The following is a 12,381-nucleotide window of genomic DNA, read 5'->3' on the forward strand; positions in this document are numbered from 1 at the left end:
CTGGAAATAACATTCTTGTCTACTGACTTATCAGGAACTGATCTATTGACTTAGAATACAGAGATGACATAGACCTGTGTGGTCAAAACGCTGATAAAGTCCAGTCTTTTGGCAGCATTGAGCAACAATCACAGTATGTTTGAGATGAGTTTCTCCCCCACTAAATGCAAGTACGTGCTCCAGGACTCGCCTGTGTTAACACCAGAAATAAGGGAAGTGAGTGAAGTAGTCGAACACGTCGATCGAGTGTTATTACTTAAGCATACGTTGACACCTAATTATTGAGTAATATTTGAGAAACATTTTGTTTTTATTACGATTAGGTAACATGTGGAGTTCCGGCTACTACTACTACTGATAATAGCGGTAATAATGGTAATTACCCGTCATCACTAGATACTGTACATACACAGTTTTTTGCTTGGTCTTGTCGATGGTTTACTCGTCCACTTTTATCTAAATATGGACAATTGAACAATGGACAATCAAAAAGTCAAACTACCTCAAAAAACTCCTTCGGTAACAACTTGATATTATTCTTTATTTTTTTATATATGAATTTTGATTTCATTCTCGTTGTTGATGTGAATTGATCAGTTTCTGCTAAATAACGATAGGAAATCGGCTTATGATGTTGTGTGGAATTTTCGTCGAATGAGCTAGTGTTGGTGATAGAGACGTGTATTACACCTACCTGGACACTACTCCCTTCAACGTATGATGTTGGATGATGTAAGAGTAAAGCCATGAAGTTATTGACTGTTGCACTAATTTGTATTAGTAAGTATAGACCCTGTGGTTGGTGTTGAGTGTGATCAATGGATGGAGACAGATATTGGGTGATATGGAACAATATCGGTTTTAACTGCATGAATCCATTTGTTCTTGATCTTTCCCTAAATGCTGAATTTAAAAATTACATATTGGAGGTTACTTCACAAATTCATTCTCTCTTGAACTGTATTTTGAAAGTCTGACATTTCCTACTCTCATTGTTATGTTGACTAGTTCTATTACTCATACATTTGCTTTGATTTTATCATCTCTTTTTACTGATGTTTTGGGGCATTTCAAACCGATACACTTACATTACCTATGACTTGGTGACTGTTTCGTTATCGGTGTCATATTATGGGATCTCCTTGAAATGTTGGATGTGTTTTTCATTCTATTGATAAGACTAATCCCAAATAAGACGAAACGCGCGTCCTGGATTCCACTGCTAGCCACTATCCATCTATTGATAAGACTGTTGAAAAATGATCGTCATATGAATAGGTCTTCATATATTATATCCGTTCTTTTAAGCTCTTTCTACCGACTAGAGCAATTCGTTAGGTAAGATGAATTTTGTTATCTTCATGGTCGTACTTTTTTTTAAAACCCTTTACTTCCATTGTAGGAAGCCAACATCTTTGTATAAGTCGGTTGTTTGAAGTTAACAGCTTACTAATGTTACACCTTGGATCTCACCTTGGTACTTTTAGTTTCATCGCTTTTCAATTGATCTGCTCAAGTTAGAAAGACTCAAGAAAGTGAGTATCCTAGACACTATATATTTTGGTTGTCCCCTACATGATAGGGAAATCCGACCATCATGTCAAAATTAACAGCCCACGGTCAAGTTTTTGTATTAGTGTTGGTATGGCATTAATTATTGTTATTAATATGTCTACTTTTGTTCCCTATACTACTCATCAGCTTTTCTTATTCTTGTCACAATTTTACTACAGATTATGAACCAGTCTCATTGGGTACAATCTCTACTGATCCAAAAGCAGTCGCTTATACAGATCGTGTAAATCGTTTAAAGAAACAACGTAAAATATCTCATCTTGGACGTTTACAATGGGAACGTATTGCTGGACAAATTTCACATTCATTAGTTACATCTACTATAAATGCTAATACGACAACAACTACAATTAATCGAATTATTTCTGTTTGTAATCCAACACCTAGTTATAATACTAATAATAATATTAGTAGTATTATGAGTAGAAGTCGTATTAGTCTTCGTAGTAATGATAGTGGTGATAGTAATATAAATGATTCCTTAGATGATTGCTGTTTACATCCTGTGGCTTTTTATCATCATCCTCTTAATCATCGTATTAATAATAGCAGTAATGATACTTTTTGTTCTATATCAAGTCAAGTGAAATTTCATCCATATCAACCACATTTAGTCATGATTAATTCTGATCGGAAAGGTGTTGTAATACATTCAACAAAAAATTTAAAACTTTTACATTCAATTAATACATTTAGTGCAAAATCATCATTATTCCCTGAGTTTCCTTCAACGATAGATGGGTAAGTTGTGTACACTTTTGTTGAAGACTATTATTTATATTTTTTGTTTGATAAAATCTATTGCTTTGGTACGGCCGAGAGTGGGGAGAGTCTGTTCTCCCTCTCGAAATGCTCTCATGTGGCCTAGCGTATATAGCCTCTTTCAGGGAAGTCCTACTCACTGCTTTCTCGTGGCGGGGGTGTTGTTTACGAAATTGAGAGGACGAAAAGCGAATGTCCGACGCTTTAACCGGGTTGGTGGATATGAAGGATCCACCAAGGGGAGTTGTAAAACCCTGATTCCAAACCAGTGGTGCACATGGGCTCCAGTATCCTGAGGGAACAAATGGCGTATGTATCAATTGTTGGTCACCGGCTACTATGGGACTGCATCTCACCACGATGCTCCACTGCCTTGTGGATCAGACCTTTAGGTCAAAGGTTCAGGGTGTGGCCCCCTAAGAAAACCACCTGCTGCAGCCACTGTGTTGCACTATTTCTAGGAATCCAACCAGGGATTCGCAAAGGATCAAGAGAAAGCAGTCCTGTACAGTTTTCTTTCATACCATGTCATACACTGATCACCTCCCCGCTTTTTCCAACCAGTCCCATCATCGTAAAATAATACACGACGTGGAATTCTCAGTGACAACATCCATAGGATATGTTCAAGTAATCGAAATCGGCATTTCAAGTTGATAAAATTAAACTGATTATTGTCACTGTGCCTGAATACACGAAGATAAACCTCTTCATTACACACATGGTGTTGCCACTATATGTCGGCATTCTTTCGGAGACAACGACGAGCAATCATAGGGAGTTGTTTAACATTCTCAACTTGGAGAGACCAGGTTTCACGATTATAGAGGAAAACTGTTCTCACTGACGCATTGTAGATCCGAACATTTGCAGCCAAACTGACATCAGCAAGTCACTAAAGATGACCCATAATGGCATAAGCTACTTTGCTTTTCACTATAAGTGAATTGATCTCATAGCTCACACGACCACGAGCACTTATGCAGTTACCAAAGTGCACAAACATCTTGACTACTTCTATCTGCTTACTGCCTAGTATGAGTGCAGGACCAGGGTCCTACCACTCGTGTAAAAGTACTTTGCACTTGTAAGGTACAAAGGACATACCATACTAACGGACACTTACTGCGAGCTGATTAAGTGCGGATTGTATGGATTGGGTGTCATCACACAGTAAGACAATATCATCCGCCCACTCAAGGTTGGGAAGTCCTTCTTTAGGCAACAGATGTACACCACTATTACCTACATCCATCTGAGCTGTTTCCAGAACTTCATCGATGGCAAAGTTGTAGTTGAATGATGAGATTGAGAAACCCGGTCTAACCATTGCTTGAATGGAACAACGGAGGAGGTGATTTTATGCCACTACTCTGCTTGATGTGTTTGTATATAGGGCTTTTAAGATGTTAATAAGCTTCCCAGGTACACTTCTTCAACAGACAATCCCAGAGAACAGTCCTGTCCTACGAATCGAAGGCAGCACTGATGTCAAGAAACACTACGATTGTTGGCCTGTAATGAATATGGCGGTGTTCTAACATTTGGGAGAGGATGAAGATATGATCAATATATCCTCGATCAGAACGAAAACCAACCTGTTCCTCTCGAGTCAATTTTTCTTGGGTTTCGAATAATGTACGAAGTATGACGGAAAGCAATAGTTTGGATGCAGTCGGAAGTAGACGTACCCCTCGATAGTTGTCACATAAACGACGTGAACCCTTTTTAAATTTAGAGGCAGTTGTCAACTCATTCTATGGTGTTGGAAGACTTTCTAACTCCCAAACCTTCGTAAACAACTCAAACAGTTTCATGACTAGAAAGTCACCACCATCAATCATATTTCACTTATATTAGCGACAGATTCTTAGTGAATTTGTTTAAAAAGTGCTTTGTGTTGTATGTGGGAGTCAAGGATGATTAGTTGTTGATATTACGGACAGACTGATAGATAGTTAATCACGTGGTCAAAGGTTAATCAACTAAACCAGTTGACTAGAATAAAAGACAACTAAATTTACAAATAAGCCCAATTGGGAACAGGAGATACCAGCATGTATTGATTTAGAGATGGAGAAATAACTGCTAGCTCACTTCTGCATGAAGTAGAGTCTGAAAATATTGTCCAGACTAAATATAAAAGCTTCTCAATTGAATTCAGAGAACCAAAGTGGGTGATCCATTTGAGCTGTAAATCATTTTCATCATATATTGTATACCTACTTTGCTTCATTGTTTTAGGTATTCACGTGTTGGATGCGTCACTGATATCGAATTTATAAACGCAGATGAAGAGGAAAGTTTGTTGTTAACTGCAACAGATGATGGTTACATTCGTATATGGCGTAATTATACACATCATCTTGGTCAAGATCCTGAAATCTTAACTGCTTGGTAAGATTATTACTTTGTCTGTATTTGTGTGTGTATGTGCACATATCAATAAATTTGCTTTACACTGCGAAACATTAGAAGAGGAGATTGTTCATTGAAAACACTGATCCTTTTCAATTTTTAGAAAATGTTATACGACTTGTATTTTCACTGACATTCACCTCCAAGACCATCGCCGCCGACCAGGATTCTCCAGCTAGCTCCGTCATAAACTCTCCTTTCCAATCTTCCTTTAACCCTATTCAGTAATTTGATGTCTCTTTCCGATTTCCAACGCGTTGTGGTTTTTAAAACCTGGAGCTCTTCTAGGTTTACTGGCGGTCCTAAGCCTAAATGAGGTAGGAGGGTTGGTCATGTGAATAGCAACCTCATTCTGTAAAGAGGAACTTTTTTTGTTATGTCTCATTAGTAGAAAACTGCATTTCCGGTATTTCGTAACCTAATGCAAGCCACTTTCTCAGAGTAAATAGTTAAACGGCCTCAATATCTATAATTTTCTGTGTTATAAACTGAAAGGACTCTATGAAACTTTCATATTACTGATGAGACAACAGTCATCCGCTTATTAGAAACTTATCTCGAGAGTTTATTTTCGGAATTCTAGTGAGAATCCATTACTAGTGGATTTCGATCATGTTCAAAGATGAGGCAGTTACCTATTAATGAGAATAGACGGTAGTTACGCAATATCATAAGTAAATTGATGTTGGACTTGTGAACTATTGGATCTGAACTTAATGGTTTATCAGTTAAACACTTTCATTATGATTTGGAGATCCTGAGTTTTATTTCCGTTTTGGGTCATATATGCACAGACTGGTACTGATAATCTTTCTTTTAAAAGTTTATAAAGTTTAGTTCAAGCTGGTTTGTAATATAATCCATTGTGTTAATCTTGTAGAGAATAAAATACACACCTTTCACGTGGGTGTTGAAAGCCCTTGAAAGGTTATTGGAATCATCTGTTTCCTTCAGGTGATATCCTCTTGATTTTAGTTACAGATGATGAATTCAGCTAAGTGTTTTTTTTTTTTAGCATTTTCGCCTTCTAATTTTGTCTCGGAGATAGATAGTCATACTCAAGTAAGTTATAGTTTTGTAGGATACAGAGTGTAGAAATCAATTAAGAAGTTAACGTTACCATCATCTAATGTTTTAAGATGAGAGTAACATATTCTTTTGGTTGTATGGGGTGGTGACTTCAAACATACCTATACTGTTACCTCAATGAAAACTTGCAAAATTTCTCTTAAACTAGTCTTATAAATGATCTGGAACCAGAGAATTGGCGTATGATCGGTTCGAATCCCGCGAGGCGGGATCGTGGATGCGCATTGCTGAGGAGTCCCACAATAGAACGAAACGGCCGTCCAGTGCTTTCAGGTTTTCCATGGTGGTCTAGCTTCACCCGAATCATGATCTTAACTATATAAGGTTACATAATAGTTGTAAAGAATATTTTCACGGAGATCTATGCAGTTTTTAATAATCGGTCATAAGCGCCAGAAAGTCATTCAGTTTTTATGTTGTAATTGATTGTCTGTCTTCGTAGAATTTGTCTCTTTATTTCGTTGACTTTTTCTTTCTTATACACTACAAAAGGAATGGAATCACAGATTTATATCAAACTGATTATCCAGTTGGTGTTGTTGTTCATTGGAGTCAACATGCAAATCAACTCATGGTATCCGGTGATACACGTATCATACGTATATGGGATTGTTTATGTGAATCAAAATTAAGAGATATTAGTACAGGATCAGATACATCAGTGACATGTTTAACAAAAAGTATTGATAATCATTTATTAGCTGCTGGATTCAATGATGGTGGTATACGTGTATGGGATGTACGTGTACCATCTATGAATCATATTAGTTGTAATAATATTGGTGGCAGTAGTAGTAGTAGTAATGATAAGTAAGTTATATTTTAATCCTTTTCTTTTCTTTACAATACTTTACAAATATAATTCTAAATCTTAAAGCCCTGACCGTTGCTGCTACCTTGACATGGTGGTCGGGCTTGTCTATCGTGATGAACCAATCGAGCTATACTGGCTGGAACAATCGTTCCTCAAGTTCCTACCATGCCAGACAGGTCGGTTGAAGAGCGGTAACACTAAAAGCAGCAATCCCAAGGTCCGAAGGCGAAGTCGTACTGTTGACTGTACAGAGGTGTTACATCAGTAAGGTGTTTCCTTCAGACAACCAGCATAAAAGCGATTCTGCCTTTCGACAAGGAGGGTTTGGGTTAGAAAAGGTCGACCCTAAAAACGCACACCTCGCCTTATCCCACGGAACTAACACAAAAGGTGTTGTGTGACCGACCTCAAGCAGTTGTCCCTTGGACACTGCGGTCACGCTCTCAGGTCATTAAGACCACTTCTAACCCAATTTCCTTTTTAGGTACCTCTAGAAGAACCCTTACACGGTGTGGGCAACCGGGAAGTGATAACTGCCCTCATACCTCTAACAGCACTCAAGACCACTGTCCTGACTGATTGACAGATTTTATATTAGTGTGTGTATCATTGAAAGGCATACCAAAAAGATTCATTAACTTTTTACAGACTAATCGAACTTGTAAAAAACTGTGATTGGAATTGATAACTTCAAATGGTGTTCTTCCGTGTTGTCTGCTTTTCCAGTTTCACTTAACTCTGTCATAAACATTCTTTAAGAGATAACAATGTCATCGTCTAACTTTTCAGGGGTCGATCTTCTAATAAGAGGATCTATGGCTTACTTGGATGATATTGTTTCATTTGGTGACAACTCTGTCATCATCATACACAAATCTTAGTAGATTCTCTAATGCTATTATTCACTGTACTCAAAAAGCTTTACGTGATCGGATGTATTCAGAAGGTAACCCCGCGTGATTGTCTGCGTTCAACCATGTCCAATGTGGTAAAGATACCCATTGAATACATTCGTCTACCACAGGATTGCTCGATAATGTGTGTTGATTGCTTTTAGACATTGATACTTTTGAACGTGGTTTAAAAGTTAACCAGCCAGTCAGTTCAGTCGCAACGTAGAACCTGGTACGTATATAAATCGTTTCAAATTGCCATAAACCATTAGCATAGAGATCAAGTTGTCTGACTAAATTCTATAATACTACAGGATTAATTTCATGTCTTCATTTGTCCCTCTAGCTTCCTTCCAGACTACTGTTACACTATACACCGTCAATCTTCTAGATGGGCAGAAGGTTAACTGCTCGCACACGAAACCGAAGGTCCTGGATTCGACTCTTAGACAAGGGGTCGTGTATATCTAATTCGTACTACTTGAACGAAATTGTCGCATAGTTCATGATTCCAATGAAACTCAGCAGCTCTGTACTTTTATTTATTTATTTATTTGAACACATAAATATTGGTACAAAGGGGCACCGAATACATATGCGCCACATAAATCTCATTTGATTTGTGTGAGGACTGTGATACTGACCAGGTGGCCAAACTGAAACAGGTGGTTTTCTTAGGGGATCACACCCGGAGTCTTTGACCTAAAGGTCTGATCCATAAGGCAGTGGAGCATCGTGACTAGATGCAGTCACATGGTAGCCGGTGACCATATTTGGAATTGCAATTGTTATGTGTTCTGTAATTTCATTATGTTGTATTTTTGTTCTTCTCTAGTCTTATTTTCAATAGTCAAGCTGATACTGCTAGAATTTTCAAAGTTGTTTTTTCATCAACTAATCGATTATATGCTGTTGGTGCTATGGGTGGAATTGGTGCTTGGCATTTATCATTTCCAAATGAGAATAATAATACTACTACCCCTACAACAACCACTTCAAATACTTCACTTCTAACAACTTCATTGAATTCTAGTAATAATGGCAGTAGTACTCGTCATGATCATAATAATCTCACAAATCATCCATGTAGATATATATCCACAGTGATTAGATCATCAACAAATAATAGTATTAATAATTCTTCAACAACTCGACGATTTCGACGTTTACCTTGTCCACCACGTTTATCTTTACCAATGAATTCATCGGTTAATTGTGCTGATTTATTGGTAAGTTGTTTGAAAATCTTTAATATTTGGTTGAGTCCTTTTCTCATTTAAGAATTACAAGTTTCAAGCATTATTACAATGTAATTGTAGTAAATTACAACGAGGAAAAGAAGAGACGAAACACGTCATTCACTGTTTTCTAGTGTAGACTCCTCCCCTTCCAACCATAGGAACATGGTGAAGCCTAGTAGGCCCTTCTGAAGAAGAGTGCTACATCGAAGCATGGCACAACTATCAGGGCTTAATAGTTGTTTTAGCATTGTTTACGCAGAATCATTACATAACACTTCCATTCTGTTTTTCTGGGCAGACTCATTTTTTCCATCTTTTTGAACTCTCAATAATTATGCAATGTTTCTTTGTAGCATCCGTTATCATTTGTGGGTATAGGTAGAGTGGTTGATTAGGCCGATCTCCACCACCCGTGTTACCGCTTAAGTTAGTACATGGGATAAGTGTCATGATCCAGAAGGCGCGACGAGGACGTGTGGGTCGGGTTTCGCCTCTCTTTTCTGGCGTAAAAGTTGGTTGAAACCGTATGTGCACAAACGCTTCAGTCCATGATGTCATAGACTGTTCATGGTGAATAATGGTATATTTAAAAAGTAACTAGAGTTTCTAATGTTTCGTGATTATAGTTGTTATGAACGTAGGATACTTGTTATAACGCAAGGGTTTTTGGTTATAATAGTCCTTTCACTTTTTCCAGGTGTATGGAATGGTAATTTACCTTAGATGAATATGTACACTAGATTCCCACCCAGTGTCTATTCTACAGGACTTGAACACAACTCAGATCAAGAACACAAGATTAACCTGACTAGAACGTCAGTATACTTCCACACCAAAATCCGACACAATCCAACAAAAAGACACGGTCAGTCAATGATAATAATGAGGATAAGGGAATATATAACACATATAACATCTGTCACACTATCTACACATGTCTGACTCAGCAAAACAACCAATCATTATCATTCTCGTTCACTCATCAATAATGTAAACCATTTCTTCTTCAGAGTTAATAAATGATTGTTAGAGGTTTTGAATGATATTGTTCAGAATCAATTAGAATGGTTTGAATAATTTTTTCTGGTGAGCGTTTTTTTAGGGAGTTAGTTTTCTAAGGGATGGGTCGCTAACCCCATGTTCAACCGTCCTTCTTTATCCGGTCTTGGGTCCGGCAGTAGCCTTTGGAGGAACTACAGGCGGAGTTCATCGATTACAATGACCCAAATGTATTCGCTCGTTTGTTTTCCTTTAGATTTGAAGTTTAAAAATTGTCTCACAATTCTTCATTTATTCCGATAATTTCTTTTCCCACAAACGCTCTGGTAAGGTCGATAACATTGTAAGTTCACTCTCTGTCTACAAATGCTCTCACATAGCCACTTGTATACAGTCACTGTTGAGTTAGTCTTACTCATTGCTTCTTTATGAAGCTGGGTGTTGTTTACGAAATTGAGAGGCCGGAAAGAGAACATCTGGTACTCTAACGGGGTAAGTGGCCACAGAAACTTCATCTACGCGCAATTGAAAAACTCTGGTTCCAAACCGATAGTACACATGGGCTCCGAGATATTGCTGGAATAAATGGCGTATGAACCTATCGTTGATTACCGGCTACTATGGGACTGTATCTATTAACATTATTTTACTGCCTTATGGATTATAGATTTAGATCACGTATTGGTTGAAAACTAATTGTTTTCATTATCATTAAAACATCACTAGATTGTAAAATAACACATGTGTTCTCAACCCTATCACCCTAATAATTTGCTTACTGTCAATCATGCTTTACACTACAGAATGACTTTTCAAGCATATGGTGATTGTTTCTTGACCGTATCAGGGCATTCGGGGGGGGGCTGTTCCAATAAATACATAGATCTTTTTGCCGAATTTCCGTACCTCATATAATTATGCATATATATATGTATTGTTACTTTGTTTTAATTAGGTTAATTTATCATCACCACATGCACATCTAGCATTAGCTGGTACTCGTGGTCAATCAAGTATTTCATTACATCGTATTCAAGATGGTAGTCTACATTCTTCTATCGAAAATTTTAATAATACTACTACTAATAACAATACTTTCGGTCGTGAACAATTTGGAACTCCTATTTGTTGTGCGTTTCATCCAAATGAGGTTTGTATCATTGTTGATGTAATGCTTATTTCTTTTTGTTTATGAAGGTTTTGATTATAAATACAAAGTGATCTCAGCGTTAACATAACCTTCTGATAATTAATATGATCATATCCTCACCAGTGACTTCGGGAAGTACATCCAGGAGCTCTAGTGAGAAGCAGTGACCAGTGGAGTTAAAAACCACGTCTGTTGTGAGATAGGAACTCACTGATGACAATTGGTGAATGGTTGCTCAACTTCGTGGATCAGTTGAAGTTAGACATTAACACCGGTGGTCGCCAACTCAGTGGTTTATCGGTTAAGGGCTTCGGCTTGAGACTGGTAGGTCCTGGGTTCGAATCTCGCGAGGGCGGGTTCGTGGGTGCACACTGCTGAGGAGTCCCACGGTTGGACGAGACGGCCGTCCAGTGTTTCCAGGTTTTCCTTGGTTGTCTAGCTTCAATTGACTCATGGTTTCAACTATGAAACATACTAAATCTCCACAAAACCCCTTCTGATAACCTGTTTTGGCTTTTTTTCGAGGAATTTTCTCGGTATCCTAAACAGTGCTGTTGTCAGCCTCGATTCTATGTAAGATCGATGGTGTTTGGAGCGGAAACAGTAAGCATCATTTAAGGTGTTATAACAGTAATATCCGACTAGGGTAATATCAATATAGCTAAAAGAAATATCTATACACTCATACCACAGGCCTTTGTGGTGATATTTAGATTTTATAACTTATATTACAATTGAAACGTGGACATCCATTGAAAGGATTAAAACCTTGAACAACTATTTGGCGGCCTCTCAATGTTCCCTTATCCACCAATGAATGTTTACTTAGTGACCTAGAGCTTAATCGCTTGTTAATTCTGGTTTAGATCCTCGAGAAATTGTTGGTGTATACCACTGAAGTGCTTATTTTCGAATGTAACATTTCACTTAGTATTAGTTGTTTGAATCTTCCCATTAATGTTTAGGACTGCAACTGGTCAGTCTCTTATTAGGTACTGAATTCGATTCCCAAAGTGAACATCAACAAGCCTAAGATGCAGGTACATCCAACTGACGAGTCCTAAATAGGACGAAACGCGCGTCAAACTGGATTCCACTGTTAACCACTATCTATCCATCTTTACTTTTAATGTTTGTGAATCAAGGTTATATCGAGGTAATACGCACAGTATGCATATATGGCCGATCGGAGACTGACCAGTTGTAGTCCTAAACATCAATGGAAAGATTCAAACAACTAACACTAATTGAATTTAAACGTCACCCGATTGCACATGCAAGTAGCTATGAGGATCCAGTAGCTGAGTAGATAACGCGATAGCGTTTGAAGTGAAAGTTATTGGGTTCGAGTCCATTGCAGAGTGAACATCAACAAGACTGAGATGCAGGTATATCCAGCTGACGAGTCCCAAATAGGACGAAACGCGCGTCAAACTGGAT

General features: G+C 37.9%; 1 protein-coding gene across 1 annotated transcript in view; it reads left to right on the forward strand.

Annotated features, from left to right (window-relative positions):
• The window catches only part of Smp_159000 (hypothetical protein), a gene marked incomplete at both ends in the record, with an annotated part of 59,516 nt that extends 50,685 nt beyond the window's left edge, over positions 1-8,831 (forward strand). The window contains 7 exons of the mRNA XM_018797298.1: positions 324-519; positions 1,734-1,946; positions 2,061-2,316; positions 4,582-4,734; positions 6,337-6,583; positions 7,602-7,696; positions 8,387-8,831. Coding sequence (XP_018646818.1) covers positions 324-519; positions 1,734-1,946; positions 2,061-2,316; positions 4,582-4,734; positions 6,337-6,583; positions 7,602-7,696; positions 8,387-8,831 — 1,605 coding nt within the window. The remainder of the gene's footprint in view (positions 1-323; positions 520-1,733; positions 1,947-2,060; positions 2,317-4,581; positions 4,735-6,336; positions 6,584-7,601; positions 7,697-8,386) is intronic.
• Between the last annotated feature and the right edge of the window lie 3,550 nt (positions 8,832-12,381).

This window comes from Schistosoma mansoni, assembly GCF_000237925.1.
Source record: "Schistosoma mansoni, WGS project CABG00000000 data, supercontig 0167, strain Puerto Rico, whole genome shotgun sequence".
NCBI lineage: Eukaryota > Metazoa > Platyhelminthes > Trematoda > Strigeidida > Schistosomatidae > Schistosoma > Schistosoma mansoni.